The sequence below is a fragment of the Durio zibethinus genome, chromosome 9 (genome assembly GCF_047325235.1).
Source record: "Durio zibethinus cultivar Kanyao isolate XHJ-2024 chromosome 9, ASM4732523v1, whole genome shotgun sequence".
NCBI lineage: Eukaryota > Viridiplantae > Streptophyta > Magnoliopsida > Malvales > Malvaceae > Durio > Durio zibethinus.
In genome coordinates, this window is record NC_143170.1 from 6,036,169 (window position 1) to 6,050,081 (window position 13,913).

The window sequence follows — 13,913 nt, forward strand, 5'->3', positions numbered from 1 at the left end:
CAGAGATCAGCAAAACCTTGACTCAGAATATTATCAAGGCCCTCATGTGGCTTAAGTTTCCTAGTCGTTAGTCACTTTTTTTTTTTTTTTTTGGCTCCAACTCAATTGGTAACTTGTACATAATCTTTGGTCTGGTTTTTTTTGTTTCATTATTGATCAAAATTTCTTGGAGTTAAATTCATAAACAGACAAGAGAAAGTAAGTAAAATTTTGCAAAAAATAATCTCTAATGTCTTAATGCACTTCTTACAGTATGAATACAAAAATTAAGATTCTTTGTCTTTCAAGACTTGGTCTAAATGGTGATTCATGTGTTAATGGGATTTTTTTTTTCTTCTTTGGTTTTAAATTGTTTTGAGGTTAGTGCTATCCGAAAATTCTACCCAATTGTTTCTTCTTTCATGCAAGATTCAGACCTTAAAAGTTATGTCTTTAAGGTGTCTGCTTTAATGTGACAAAGAAGCTTCTATTATATATATTTTTTCAATTCTCCGGACATGATATATTGGTAGTATATTATATTTTGACAAACTTCGATTTAATCTTTTATGGTTATCTTGAATCAATGGTCCGAACACTTAAAAGTGTTTTGTTTATTTGGAGTCCTTGATAATGCCAAACTTACTTCACCATTTGGGTTTCAAATTGCAAAAATTTCAGCGCATAATAGAGCTAGAGGAAGAAAAGTAGTAAATTGGGAGCAACGATGAAGAAGTTGGGCAAACGGTGCTAAGGTTAATGAAACGGAGTTTTTGCGAAGATAAATAAAAAGGTGATGTGAATTAATATCAACCATAGATTAATGTTTGTAAAATCAATGGAGATATTATTCTCTCTTTTCTTCAGCATGGAGATGTCCATTACTTAAAAAGTAGTGTAATTTTCACTCTTTTATTAAAGATTAATAATGCATTTTTATTTAAATTTATAGTTGATGTTTGTTTAAATTTATAGATTTAAGTGAAAAGCATATTATTCACCTTTAAATAAAAAATAGGAGTGTTAAAAATTTAATTTTAATTGAAGTAATTGATTAAATCGTTTTAATTTGATTAATCGACCGTTATCAAATTAGTTTCGATTAATTAATGAAAATAACTTTTTAAAAAATTAGTTTTTAATTAATTTGATTCGAAAATTGAATTAACTGAAATTTTAATCTAAATATAATAAAAACTCAGATATAAAACTAAAATGCATGAAATAAATTTTTTTATTTTTGAAATTGTTAGAGTTTTTAACTTAATTCTTTGTTTTTTTAAATATTTTATTGGATAATTTTATTTAATTTATTTTAAATATAAAAAATAAAAGTTTAAATATAATTTAATTTAAATATATTTATTATTTAATTAATCAAAAATTAACCAAACTAATCGAATTTAATTCGATCAGTTAATTTTTAAAATTAAAAAAATTAATTTAATTAATAAAAATAAAATAAAATAATTTAATTAATTTAATTTTAAATAATTTGATTTAAAATTAATCAAATTAATGAATAAACCCTTTTAATAAAAAATGTATTATTTTACTTTATAAAGTATTTTTACTAGTTTTTTTACAAATAGTGGAGAGATCTTCCGCTTTCGTACACCGGTTTGGTTTGTTTGGCAAGGCCTTGGTGGGTCCCAATGTCACCGCTGTCTAAGCTACCGGACAATGGATACCTTGTTGGAAGCTCCGAAGAGTTAAAGACGGTTACGATTCTCTGCTAACTTCTGACTTGGCATATTCGGTTTCAATTTCACACTGTTTTTCATAGATCTTGCAGGTATGTTACCATCACTAGCTGCAACTGCTTATCAATTTTGATTAAACCAATCAGCTACATGGTAATTACTTGGGGGTCATTATGGTTTTCCATTGTTTTGGTTTATATAGCCGAGTAACCATCTAAAAATATAGATATTGTTGTATTAGAGATCATAGATTCTAATATATAATTAGGCAATTTGAAAAGCAAATTTTCGAACAAGCTAATTTGTTTGTTTTTTTTTTTTTTAATTTTTTCCTTTAACTCGAGCTTATGTACTTTTTTTCTTATTAACAATGGAAAAAAATTAATGAAACTAAGTATATATATATATATATATCAGTTGAATATTCCTTATTTAATCATAACTTTTAGTTTTTCAACTTAAAAATAACGAATAAAATAAGTACGAAATTTTTGTTATTTTAATATTTATGGTACTAATCAAAATTATCGTAATCGAAAATAATGATATAATATTATTATTTTATTATTTTCTGTTAAGTATCAAAATAACTAAATAGATTATAGTCTTTTTTATTGGAAAATATGACAAAATTTGTTGTTATCGAAACTTATTAATATTTAGTGTGATGCAAATTTGTCACTATCAAAACTAATTATATGATACCATCATTTTTGTTATATTATAATGACCAAAGTTTAAGATTTACAATTGTTATACTATTGTTTAAGCTTAAGACTTAGAATAAATCTAAACTCATGAAGGTATAGCAGTAATATTTACATCATCAATCAATAGTAATATGTATAAAAAGCATGAGATAATAATAAAAAATGACCTTAAACCATTTAATATTTTAATATTAAATAGCTTTCTCTTAGTTTGTCTCTTTTATTTTTTGAATAGATTATTGACTTATACTTAAAATGCACCCCAAAATTCAAATTTTTATTTCCTTTGATTATTTTTTATTCTTTGACAGATCTCCATATCTACAAGTCTCAAAAAAACCATTATTAATTGTTTATTGGCAATAAGCAACAAAACGTCCATTGTTGTCACTCTTAATAAGTCAATTTATTATTTTGTATCATTCTTTTCTAATTAAAATATTTTTTATTTTATATATATTTTATATAAAACATAATCAATATATTTAGTTGTAACATGGTTTTTTTTTTTTTTTTAAGTCATTTTCTATCTAAATTTTTCAATCTTAGAATAAATACCATAAATCATCACATACACTACAGGAGATTAGGTTTCTAGTAGCATTATTTTTTAAAGTTTAGTGGCGTTTATAAACGCGACTAAAAGATTAACGACGTTCGTCAAAAACATCGCTAAGAGTGTTGACTATACCTGTATTAAAAAAAATAACAACATTTTTAAAAAAATGCCATTAACTTAATAGCTTTTTTTATCATAAAATGCCGTTAAATTTAGCGGCATTTATAGTAGAAAATGCCACTAAATTTAGTGGTGTTTGTAGTAAAAAGAGCTATTACATTTTTGCACTTAGTGGCGTTTTTATGCACAAACGCCGCTAAATTAAGAAATTTATTATAAATTTTTTTTTAATATTGCTTATTATCATTAAATAAAAAACATTAAAAGAAATAAAAATGAACTTAAATTCATAAACTGAATATTATAAATAAATAATTTATTCTAATATGGATGGAACACAAAGTTTAATATATGCAATAACATTCAAATTATTTTAGTACATTAACTAAAATCTAAAATTTATGAAATTAATGACTGCATAAGTTTGTAACACTATCACTTGATGAAAGGTTTTTTCCATCTTGGTCACTAGCGTGCTCAAGAACCTACTGATTTAATCTTGATTTTTACATCAAACTCTTATATATGTAGTACTTGATACATTATCAGACCAAAATTATATAATTAAATTAGATGAAAACAAACCGTAACATACTTAATTATACAAGTATTAAATAAAAAATAATAATAAGATGATATCAGAGATAACCTATTATAATACAAAAAAAAAAGAACCTATTATGTGTCATGCATTGATATTATGTTTTTTAAACAATGCAAAAAAGGAATAGAGATAACATCAACAAAAAATTTATACAAATTTTAATCAAACATTCATACATCTAGCAAGCTACAGTGTAACAGAAGAAGATTATGTGGCAAATACTTTATCTTGCAATATTCACAAATGACTATATATATATTTTTTTAGTTTTTTATCTTTTGTTGTTGATGGTTTTCATGCACAATTAATCTTTTTAAGCAAGATTAAGTTGTTTCATTAAACATCATAATCTGGAAAGACAAATAAAACAAATGCCAAGATAAGATGAAAAAAAAATAGACTATTTTATAATGGTTTCCTAAAGATATTTTGAATGAATCAACAAATTCATGTTAACAAGTAACAATTTTTTAGTAATTTTAAAAATATTCTGTTAAAAAAAACAAAACCTAAAATTTCATTTATGTTTGTAACTAAATTCAATGTTCAATTTTAAGTTTTTCAGAGAAAAAACTCTATTTCTTTCATTTTCTGTTCTATCTTGAATTTTTCTCACCAACCAAATAAAACCAAATTCAGAACTGTAATAACAAAATAAATTAGTAAAAAAAAAAAAGGCCAAACATTGAAAATTGTCAATGTTGAAATGGAGCTTACCAATGGAGCTTGAATGGTAGCAGAAACATAACAAATCCAATAGAAAGTTTAGGGATTTGACCTAACAAATCAGATAAAAAGTTTAAGGATTTGACCTAAAATGCAAGAAAGCTAACTTGAAATTTACAAAAATAAAAAGAAAAAAGATGAAAATTAACTACAAAATAACTAAAACTTAGGCAAAAAATGAGAAGAAAGTAACCCAAAATTAGTAAAAATAGAAGAAATGAGTACGAGAAATAAAATTATAAATGGGGTCTTATGGGTTTGAAATTTAAGAGAAATTTAGTGGCAAGAAAGTGTGATTATTTAAAGCGTTTTTGGCTAAAAATATCTTCAATAATCCCTTCCATTTTTTTTAAGATTATTAAACGCGTTTCTAGCAAAAATGCCTTAAATAATTCCCTCCAATTTTTTTTATTTTTTTAGGGATTATTCAAAGTTTTTTTGGCCAGCAAATGCTTTGAATAATCCCTTACAAAGAATTGAATGAGGTTATTCAAGGCACTTCTAGCCAAAAATGCCTTGAATAATCCTCTTCCATTTTTTTAAGGTTATTCAAGGCGTTTTCTACCAAAACACCTTTAATAATCCATTCTCATTTTTTTTGGGATTATTCAAAGTGTTTTTAGTCAGAAAATACCTTGAATAACCTCTTACAAAAAATTGAATGAAATTATTCAAGATGTTTTTGACCAAAAACACCTTGAATAATCCCTTTCAATTAAAAATTAGAGGGGATTATTCAAGGTATTTTTAGTCAAAAACATTTTTAATAATCCCCTCTAATTTTTTGAATAATCCCTTACAAAAAATTGAATTGGGTTATTCAATGCATTTTTGACAAAAAATACTTTCAATAATCTCTTTTAATTTTTAATTAGATAAGATTATTCAAGGCGTTTTTGGTCAAAAAGGTCATCAATATTCCTTTGCAATTTTTTGAGGGATTATTCAAAGTGTTTTTGCCTATAAACGCCTTTAATAAAAATTGAAGGAGATTATTTAATGCATTTTTGATCAGTAACGCCTTCAATAACCTTAAAAAACACCTTAAATAATTTCTTCGTAAAAATTGAATGGGATTATTCAAGGCGTTTTAGACCAAAAACACTTTTAATAACCCCATTCAATTTTTTGTAAAGGATTATTGAAGATATTTTTCATGCTAAATGCCATATATAAACCAAAAGTTTTACTAGTAGAAAACCTACAATTGAGTTGCATTCATTTTCAGATATGCATTTCAAAATGAAAATGGCTATTTTATAACTTTTTAGTTAAGTCAAATTTGAAAATAATGCTATTTTTCCCTCCGAAATCTTAGAATACTATACGAAGAGGTGTGTTTTTTTATTTCGGGACTTTAGGTACTGTTGGAAATTTATTAGTTTTTCTTGAAATCAGATTACCTTGAACCAAATGTTGGAATCAAATACCCAACAGTAAAATTTCAAGGGAAAATGTTTGGATTCCCCCGAACTAAATGCCCCTTGAGTTTTTTTTTTTTTAGTTTGTAGATTTGTTTTTAACGGCATTCAAGTAAACATTGCAAAATTTATAAAAGTCAAAGTATATAGCGGCATTTAGGTTAACAAATGCCACAAAAAAATATTTTTAGTGGCGTTTTTAAATCTAAACGTCGCTATATAAGAATTTAGTGGTGTTTTATAAAAAAAGCCACTAACTTTATAAAAACATGGAACTTTGTGGCATTTGTTTAAAAACGCCATTAAAAAACAGCCATTAAATCTCCATTTTCATGCAATGATATAGTATTTTAGATGATATAGTGTTAACATATAGAGATCATCTATTGAATAATGACAATTAAGTTGGTTTCCAAATATGTTGGTTCTTGTGTCACGGGTCGAGACTTAAGCTCCGACCCGCGCGGTTTCAGGACCTGGGCATCCATTCATCCGGTGTCTCAGATTAGCCTTCCTGTCACGGTTCACACCTTTGTGAGGTATTGTCGGCTCTGGCCCACCTGGTCTCACGATTTTATCTTACAAAAGGTACCTTACAAGGAAGAGGTGGTGTGAACTCTTTTATACCCTAGTGACCCTCCTTTTATATTCGATGTGAGATTTAGGACTCCTCCTTAAGTCTGTGACATTCTCCCCCACTCAACCTTGTGATGCCCTCGTCACGGAGGCTGGCCACCTTGCCTACCTCCCTCGAGATGCTTGAGGTGGATCGAACGGTTTAGGGCTAGCTCTGATACCACTTGTCACGGGTCGAGACTTAAGCACCGAACCCGCGCGGCTTCGGGTCTCGAGCATCCACTCATCCGGCATCTCATATCAGCCTACCTACCATGGTTCACACCCTTGTGAGGTATTGTCCTTTTTGGCCCTTCTGACCTCATAGTTTTGTCTTACAAAAGACGTCATACCCCAGTGACCCTTCTTTTATATTCGATGTGAGATTCAGGACTCCTCCTTAGGTTTGTGACATTCTCCCCCACCCAACCTCGTAATGCCCTCGTCACAGAAGCTGGCCACCCTGTCTACCTCCATCGAGGTGCTTGTGTCACGGGTCGAGACTTAAGCTCCGAACCCGCGCGGCTCCGGGACCAGGGCATTCACCCTTCCGGCGTCCCGGATCAGCCTACCTGCCACGGTTCACACCCTTGTGAGGTATTGTCCGCTCTGGCCCCCCTGGCCTCACGATTTTGTCTTACAAAAGATGCCTTACAAGGCGGAGGTAGTGTGAACCCTTTTATACCCAGGGACCTTCCTATTATGTTCGATGTGGGATTCAGGACTCCCCCTTAGGTCCGTGACATTCTCCCGCACCCAACCTCGTGACGCCCTCGTCACGGAGGCTGGCCACCCTACCTACCTCCCCCGAGGCGCTCGGCGTGGATCGAACGGTTTAGGGCTGGCTCTGATACCACTTGTCACGGGTCGAGACTTAAGCTCCGAACCCGCGCGGCTCCGGGACCCGGGCATTCACCCTTCCGACGTCCCGGATCAGCTTACCTGCCACGGTTCACACCCTTGTGAGGTATTGTCCGCTCTGGCCCCCCTGACCTCACGGTTTTGTCGTACAAAAGACGCCTCATAAGGCGGAGGTAGTGTGAACCCTTTTATACCCAGGGACCTTCCTATTATGTTCGATGTGGGATTCAGGACTCCCCCTTAGGTCCGTGACACTTGGCATAGATCGAATTGTTTAGGGCTGGCTCGATACCATTTGTCATGGGTCGAGACTTAAACTTCGACCTGCACGGCTCTAGGACCCGGACATCCACTCATCCGGCGTCCCAGATCAGCCTTTCTATCACGGTTCACACTCTTGTGAGATATTATTCGCTTTGGTCCCTCTGACCTCACGATTTTATCCTACAAAAGGCATCTCACAAGGAAGAGGTGGTGTGAACCCTTTTATACCTCAGTAACCCTCCTTTTATATTCGATATGAGATTCAAGACTCCTCCTTAAGTCTGTGACACTTACACAAGACTTTGATATGCAATCTCCCACACCTAATCTCGCTCCTTGATTATATTTGTAAAAATAAATAAATAAATGAATAAATAAAAATGGTGGTGGAGAATATAGTTTCTTTTTTGACACGTTCTTAACATGCAATGGTGCAACCTTCCTATAAATAGCACTTCCATTTCCCCTGTTTTTCCACAAGCTTAAAACACTCAAATACTTGGTCGCCTAATATATCTCTCATCGGTCAGTACTTTAGAGTTTCCACTTTTCCAAGTTTTTAGTTGTTGTTTGCAACCTTTCCCATTTGTCTTTCACCGTTTCTTCACTCACCTGCAGCCGCTAGTTTCAAACGAGAGAAAAGATAGAAGAATAGTTTTCTATTTTGAGTTGTTTTAATTTGTTTTGTTGTCTTGAGAAAAGTTTCAAATGATTTTTTTGGCTAATATATTAGTATTTGTCTTGATTTGAATTTCTGTGATTTATCTTAAAATTTTGAACTCATCATGATCAGGGTAAAAGAGAGATCAATTCAATGGGGGCTCCACCTCCCGCTTTCACAATCAGACATCCAGACTATGCCATGTCTGACAACGTTACCCCTTTCCGTGACTATGATTATAACTTCGGTCCGTTGTGGGATCCAGTCCCTTACGTCAATTCAAAGCAAACATTCGAAGAGTGGACAACCAATGAACTGATCACTTTCGAGCAACATGAGGAGTATGGAGCATACTATGCCGGAGATCGATCCGGCATGTATGCTGTCTCTCATTTTGTGTACTATGTTGAAGGAGAGTAATGCCTGTCTTTAGAAAGATCAATGGCTACGATATGTGCAGTGATTGTCGCCGAATGTGAATCATGCCAAAAGAAAACCGAAGAGGTTATGCCATTCCAAGACCTGCTTGTCTAAACCCACCACCGCCAAATTCACAAGAGCAACTAAGAGGCTTGAAATTATCATAAACGTGGAAGGTGTGAAAATAAACCCAAACCCAAATGCTACAGCAGTAGCTATTGACGGAAACGATTACATGGAAGAAGATGGCCATGGGGATGAAGAGGGAATGCAAGGTGACGGGGATGAAGAAGTTTGCTTTTGGGATGACATAATTGAAGATTATTTCAGTGACAAGGCTTCGTCTAGTGAATCTTCAGGTTTTGATGACAAATAAAAATGTTGCAGAAGAGTTCTATTTCTGTTTCAGTTGGCCTTGAGTAGTGCTTTTGTTGTTGTTTGTAATATCATTTGTTTATGTTTTGGTTCTTAGTGTTTGTTGTGTTTTAGCTTGTCATTTAGGTGCTGTATGGTTTTGTCTTTTTCTATCAAACAAAGTTATTTTCGTTGAATTCCAACTTTATTTTCTACTTTCCGGCACTTCAATGCAAGATGGATTCGAGATAGATTTCCCAATTAGAAAAATAAAGAAAGAAATAGTTTTCCCAATTATTTTCAACTGATTACCCAAATTCTACATTAGTCCCCAAAAAAGCTCTTTATCGTATTAAGGAGAATCAGTTCATCAGTTGACAGATTTGATTGGTCAATGGCAAATCGAACTCTTGAATGAGCAGATTCTGCTATCATTGGTAGAAGTCATAGTTTTATGGTTGTAGAGTTTTTTATTATATTTTTCACTTGAACACAACTGGATAAGGATTAAAATCAGATTCAAATAAAAGTTTTTACATTTAAGAGATAATGCATTTATTATATATTTATTTTTTTCAATATCACATTAATGACTAATGTCACAAAACACTAATTACCACTTCTCTATTATTTATAGCTTAACTGATAAATTAATACATAATATACAGGTGGTAAGGGAATTTCAAAATTTACTCAATGCTTTGATTTTGATTAATTTTATTATACAAGCTTATGAATGATTTATAAATTATAATGAAATATTTAATATAATACTTAATTTAAAATTTTTTTAAAGTGATACTCAAATTATGAATATATTACTTATGTGATCTTTAATATACTTAATTCAATATTTAAATAATTTATTAAAAATTTTTAAAATTTAAATATCACATTTAATATTTTTTTATAATTTAAAAATCATTCGCAAAATTATCTTTTTTACATATTTGCAATAAATAAAAAAATGTGGAGGAAATATTTATTCCTTTTATCCCAGCAGCTGTAATATTGAAGTACTGTTGCTTGCTTTAGGGGTTTTTTTTTTATTTTTTTAATTTTTTTTTTTTAAGTTTGAAACTAAATATAAATATATACCAAATACACAGCTTAATCAAATCAGAAACTATCATGAAATGCTGAGATGCATCCAATTTCCAAAGACATGTTTTATTACTATCTTTTGTTACTGCTACGACAGACTACTAGACTGGCGCATAATTAGATAATTAACACATTCATGGAAAAAAAAGAAAACACAGAAGCAACTTATTCATTCAACACATAATTTGCCCCCACTAATTTGGATTCATGGACTTATTAGGCTACTAAGCCTGGCAAGGTTGCTTAGCTATTCATAAGCATATATAGTTTACACCTTTGTCTTAATGGCAGCACTATAGCCATTGACCCTGTCATAGTACCTGTTCCACAGCATAACACCTCCATAGTTTGGTGATTTCTTGATCTCAGGAAGGATTTGAGAGATTAGCACGGCAGGTGGAATGTACCCACTTCCAGCTGCCGCCTTGGCTGCCGGTAACCCTAAAAACAACTTTTTTATTGCCTTTATGTCAGCCCACCGCTTCCATGAAGCTAAAATCTTGCTTGTGTTTCCAGGACTGTATTGGCATGGGGGATTGTTATAAAACTGAACCCAAACATAATCAAAAAGCCCAGTACTAAGGGCAGTCCCTAAGAATTTGTCAGGGATCGGACACTGAGGAGCGGCCGATAGGTATACTTTTTTTCCCGGTTTGCTATATGCGGCCAAGTAGCGTGCAAGATCGTCCCAATATTTAGTGGAGCCAAGCTCTATGTCAAAGTCGATACCATCCAACACGGCACTTCCTAATGGCCGCGAAGCTGATGTTCCACCCAAGAAGTTGGTGTATAAATAAGCGGCTACCTTCTTGGCATCGTCTTTAGAAGCCAGAGAGTACTGACCAATACCACCACCGATGGAGAGCATCACCTTGATGCCTTTCTCTTGGCAGTTTCTTATGGCTGAACTCGCAACCCTGCAACCACCATTTGCTGGGTTGCAGTGGCCTGCAAGGTTGAGCACGGGGGTTCGGCCGCTGCCGAATTTGTTGAGGAAGGCAATGTTTACGAATTTGTATAGTCCAGAGTTACAAGTTTCGTTTAAGGTTGTCTCGGAGCCGCTTTGACCCCAATAAATTGCGATACCACCGGCATGAGAGACCCCAATCAGGGCTAGGACTAGGATGGAGACGAGAAAAGATATGGCTTGTATTTTTGTGGCCATTGTTGAAACTGAGTTTTGTCTGTGGTTCCTCAATGCCAGTGAAAAGGTCGCTTATATAGAATTCAGAGAGAGCCCAAGCAAAAGGTAGTCACATTAAAATATGAACGAAGACCCGTTAATGGCGGTTCACTGACCTTTATCGTTTCAATTTAATAGTATTATATTTGTACACAGATAAACTTGAAGTCTAATTGGTATTTTGTCTTTTTCTCTGGATGAAAATCTTTAATGACTGACTTCATTCTCACGTTAAGATCTTTCAACAGGCTTTGGTTTCAGGCCAGCCAATCAACCAGATGATATGTACCTTTTAATTTATTAGTAATTATTGTCAAGTGGAGAAGTTTGAAATGTGAGTTTCTGTTCATAATGTTGAAATTTCTGAGGAAAATAGAATTGTTTTATAGTTGCTTAGGAAAGTTCTGAACATCTTAAATGAATTTGGGTGCTGTAGTATATATTCTCACAGGTTTAAACTTCACTTAAACCTTAACCCAATGTGCCTTGGGTACTATTAGATCAGTCGATCAAGGAAGTTAATCACAAATCACGTAGATCTGAGAGAGTCCTAAGTTAGTTCTAGTAAATGTGATAACGTCTCCGGTGTTATTCAAATAAAAAGAGAAAAATACAATGAAATTAGGGCTTGTATCAATGCCAAAATCCGCCATACTCGATGCCATCCTTAATGGGGCAGCAACTTATGTTAATTCCAGTGGGCTTGACCTTGCCAATATAACGTTCCTAGCAAAAAAAAAAAAAAAAAAGGAAAATCATTTGTAGCGACTATTCGTGAAGCGAAAGGTCAAAAAGATTTATCGGATAGAAATGCCGATCAACGAAAAGAAAAAACCTCCATAAGTTGGGGCCTGACATCTTATTATATTTGTATATGCTCAACAGAATGGAAAAAGAATTTTTTTTTGTATAAATGTTAATATGCAATGACTCACAAAATTCATATCAATATTTTAACCCATTGGAATGCAATAATTTATCTTCTTGCTTTGAGGCCTGAGATTGCGATAAACTTATATATATTGTTCATCTAATATTAAAAAGCAAGGTTGATACATAAGATTATGATATGATAGGATAAAATAATATTATAAATAAAATTAAATTAAATAATATCATCTTATTTTATATTTGATGTGTAAAATGATTATGATATAATAATTTATTTATTAATCAAAATTATTCTTATTCAAAGTTTATACAATTTAAATTATTAATGTAATTTTTAAAGGTATAATAAGATATGTAAGTTTAATTCTATAGATTAAAAATAATTCTCTCCACTTTGAGAGAATTAAATCATTCTATGCCAAGATGATGATAATCTTCCTATTAATCCTATCCCTTTCAATTAGATACAAATTAAATATAATATAAAATAATTATCATAATATCATATCTATCAACCTATACATCAAACATGACCCAAATTTTATTAGAGAATTCTTATACTAATTTTTTTAATATAAATGATATCACAAGAAAAACAGGATATAGTCTACTTTTTAATATAATTCTTTGTGGCTTGCTAATTAAAAAAATTTTAAAAAAACCTTTCAATGCCTATGATGAGAACATATTTCCATTGAACAATTAATGAATTTAGCTTAATTCAATAAGTTTATACAATTATCTTTAAGAAATAACATTTAATAGATTTGAAGTTTGAATCTAATACATGTAATATTCAATCTTAAATTGGCCAAACACAAGCTTCAACATTAAACCCTAAAAAACCTAATTCTTGAATTAGAATTAGAAAGGGACAACTTTAATCTCATGCTATTGATTGATAGTAGTTGTTAAGGGCAATGCTAGCGGCAATTGATCTAATAAACACTATATAGACACCTCAATTTGTCAAGAGTTTTAATCATTTTTTGTTAGAAAATAAAAATAAAAAAAAGAAAAAAAATAGGAAAAGTTTGGGGTGGTTGAGTTGATTTGAAATTGTTTATTTGGGATTATAAAATTTGTGTTAAAATCAGAGTTGACGTTAGAATTGAAGTAAAATTAAAACCTTTCTAGTTTAGGATTCTCATAATTTAAACCCTATAATTATGAACCTATATTTAATGGAAAAGGAGCACGAATAAGCAAAAAAATATACCCAGCAGAAAGCAGAGAGTACAAGCATGGGATTTTTATTTTAGAAAGGTTTCTAGTAGAAAAAATATTTAGGTTTTAGAATTGGGAATGTTTGATTTGTTGTTGCTAAAGGATTGAGAGAGAGATCGGGTGTTAAAGTAAGTTTTTTGAAAATTTTTTGGAAAATTTCTAAATTTTGATGAAATTTTTTAGTAAAATTCATCTTTTCTAGTGGTATTTTCTAGTTTCTGGTGAAGTTTTCGACGAAACTTGAACTTTCTAATGAGGTTTCAAGATTCAGATGAGAAATTCCAGAACATGGCAACCGGTGTTCATTGGTTTCTAGAGAGAGGGGGAGAGAAAAAAAAAAGAGAAAGGGTTGGTGAAGATCTGAAGGAAAAAAAAAAAACTTTAGGGTTTTTACAATATTAGGAAATGATGCCATTTTTGAAATTCTTCAAGGTTCAAGCATCAACCTAGAGAGATCTACATGACAATCTAACCCACAGCTCACGATTCGCTCGCAACCTTTTTAGCTTCA

At 31.7% G+C, this 13,913-nt stretch overlaps 1 protein-coding gene across 1 annotated transcript; it reads right to left on the minus strand.

Annotated features, from left to right (window-relative positions):
• Positions 1-10,240: 10,240 nt before the first annotated feature.
• On the minus strand, positions 10,241-11,368 carry LOC111316236 (hevamine-A-like). Its single transcript, XM_022918255.2, has one exon. It carries the CDS (start codon positions 11,264-11,266, stop codon positions 10,370-10,372), a length of 897 nt encoding a protein of 298 aa, XP_022773990.1. The 5' UTR covers positions 11,267-11,368; the 3' UTR covers positions 10,241-10,369.
• Positions 11,369-13,913: the final 2,545 nt, after the last annotated feature.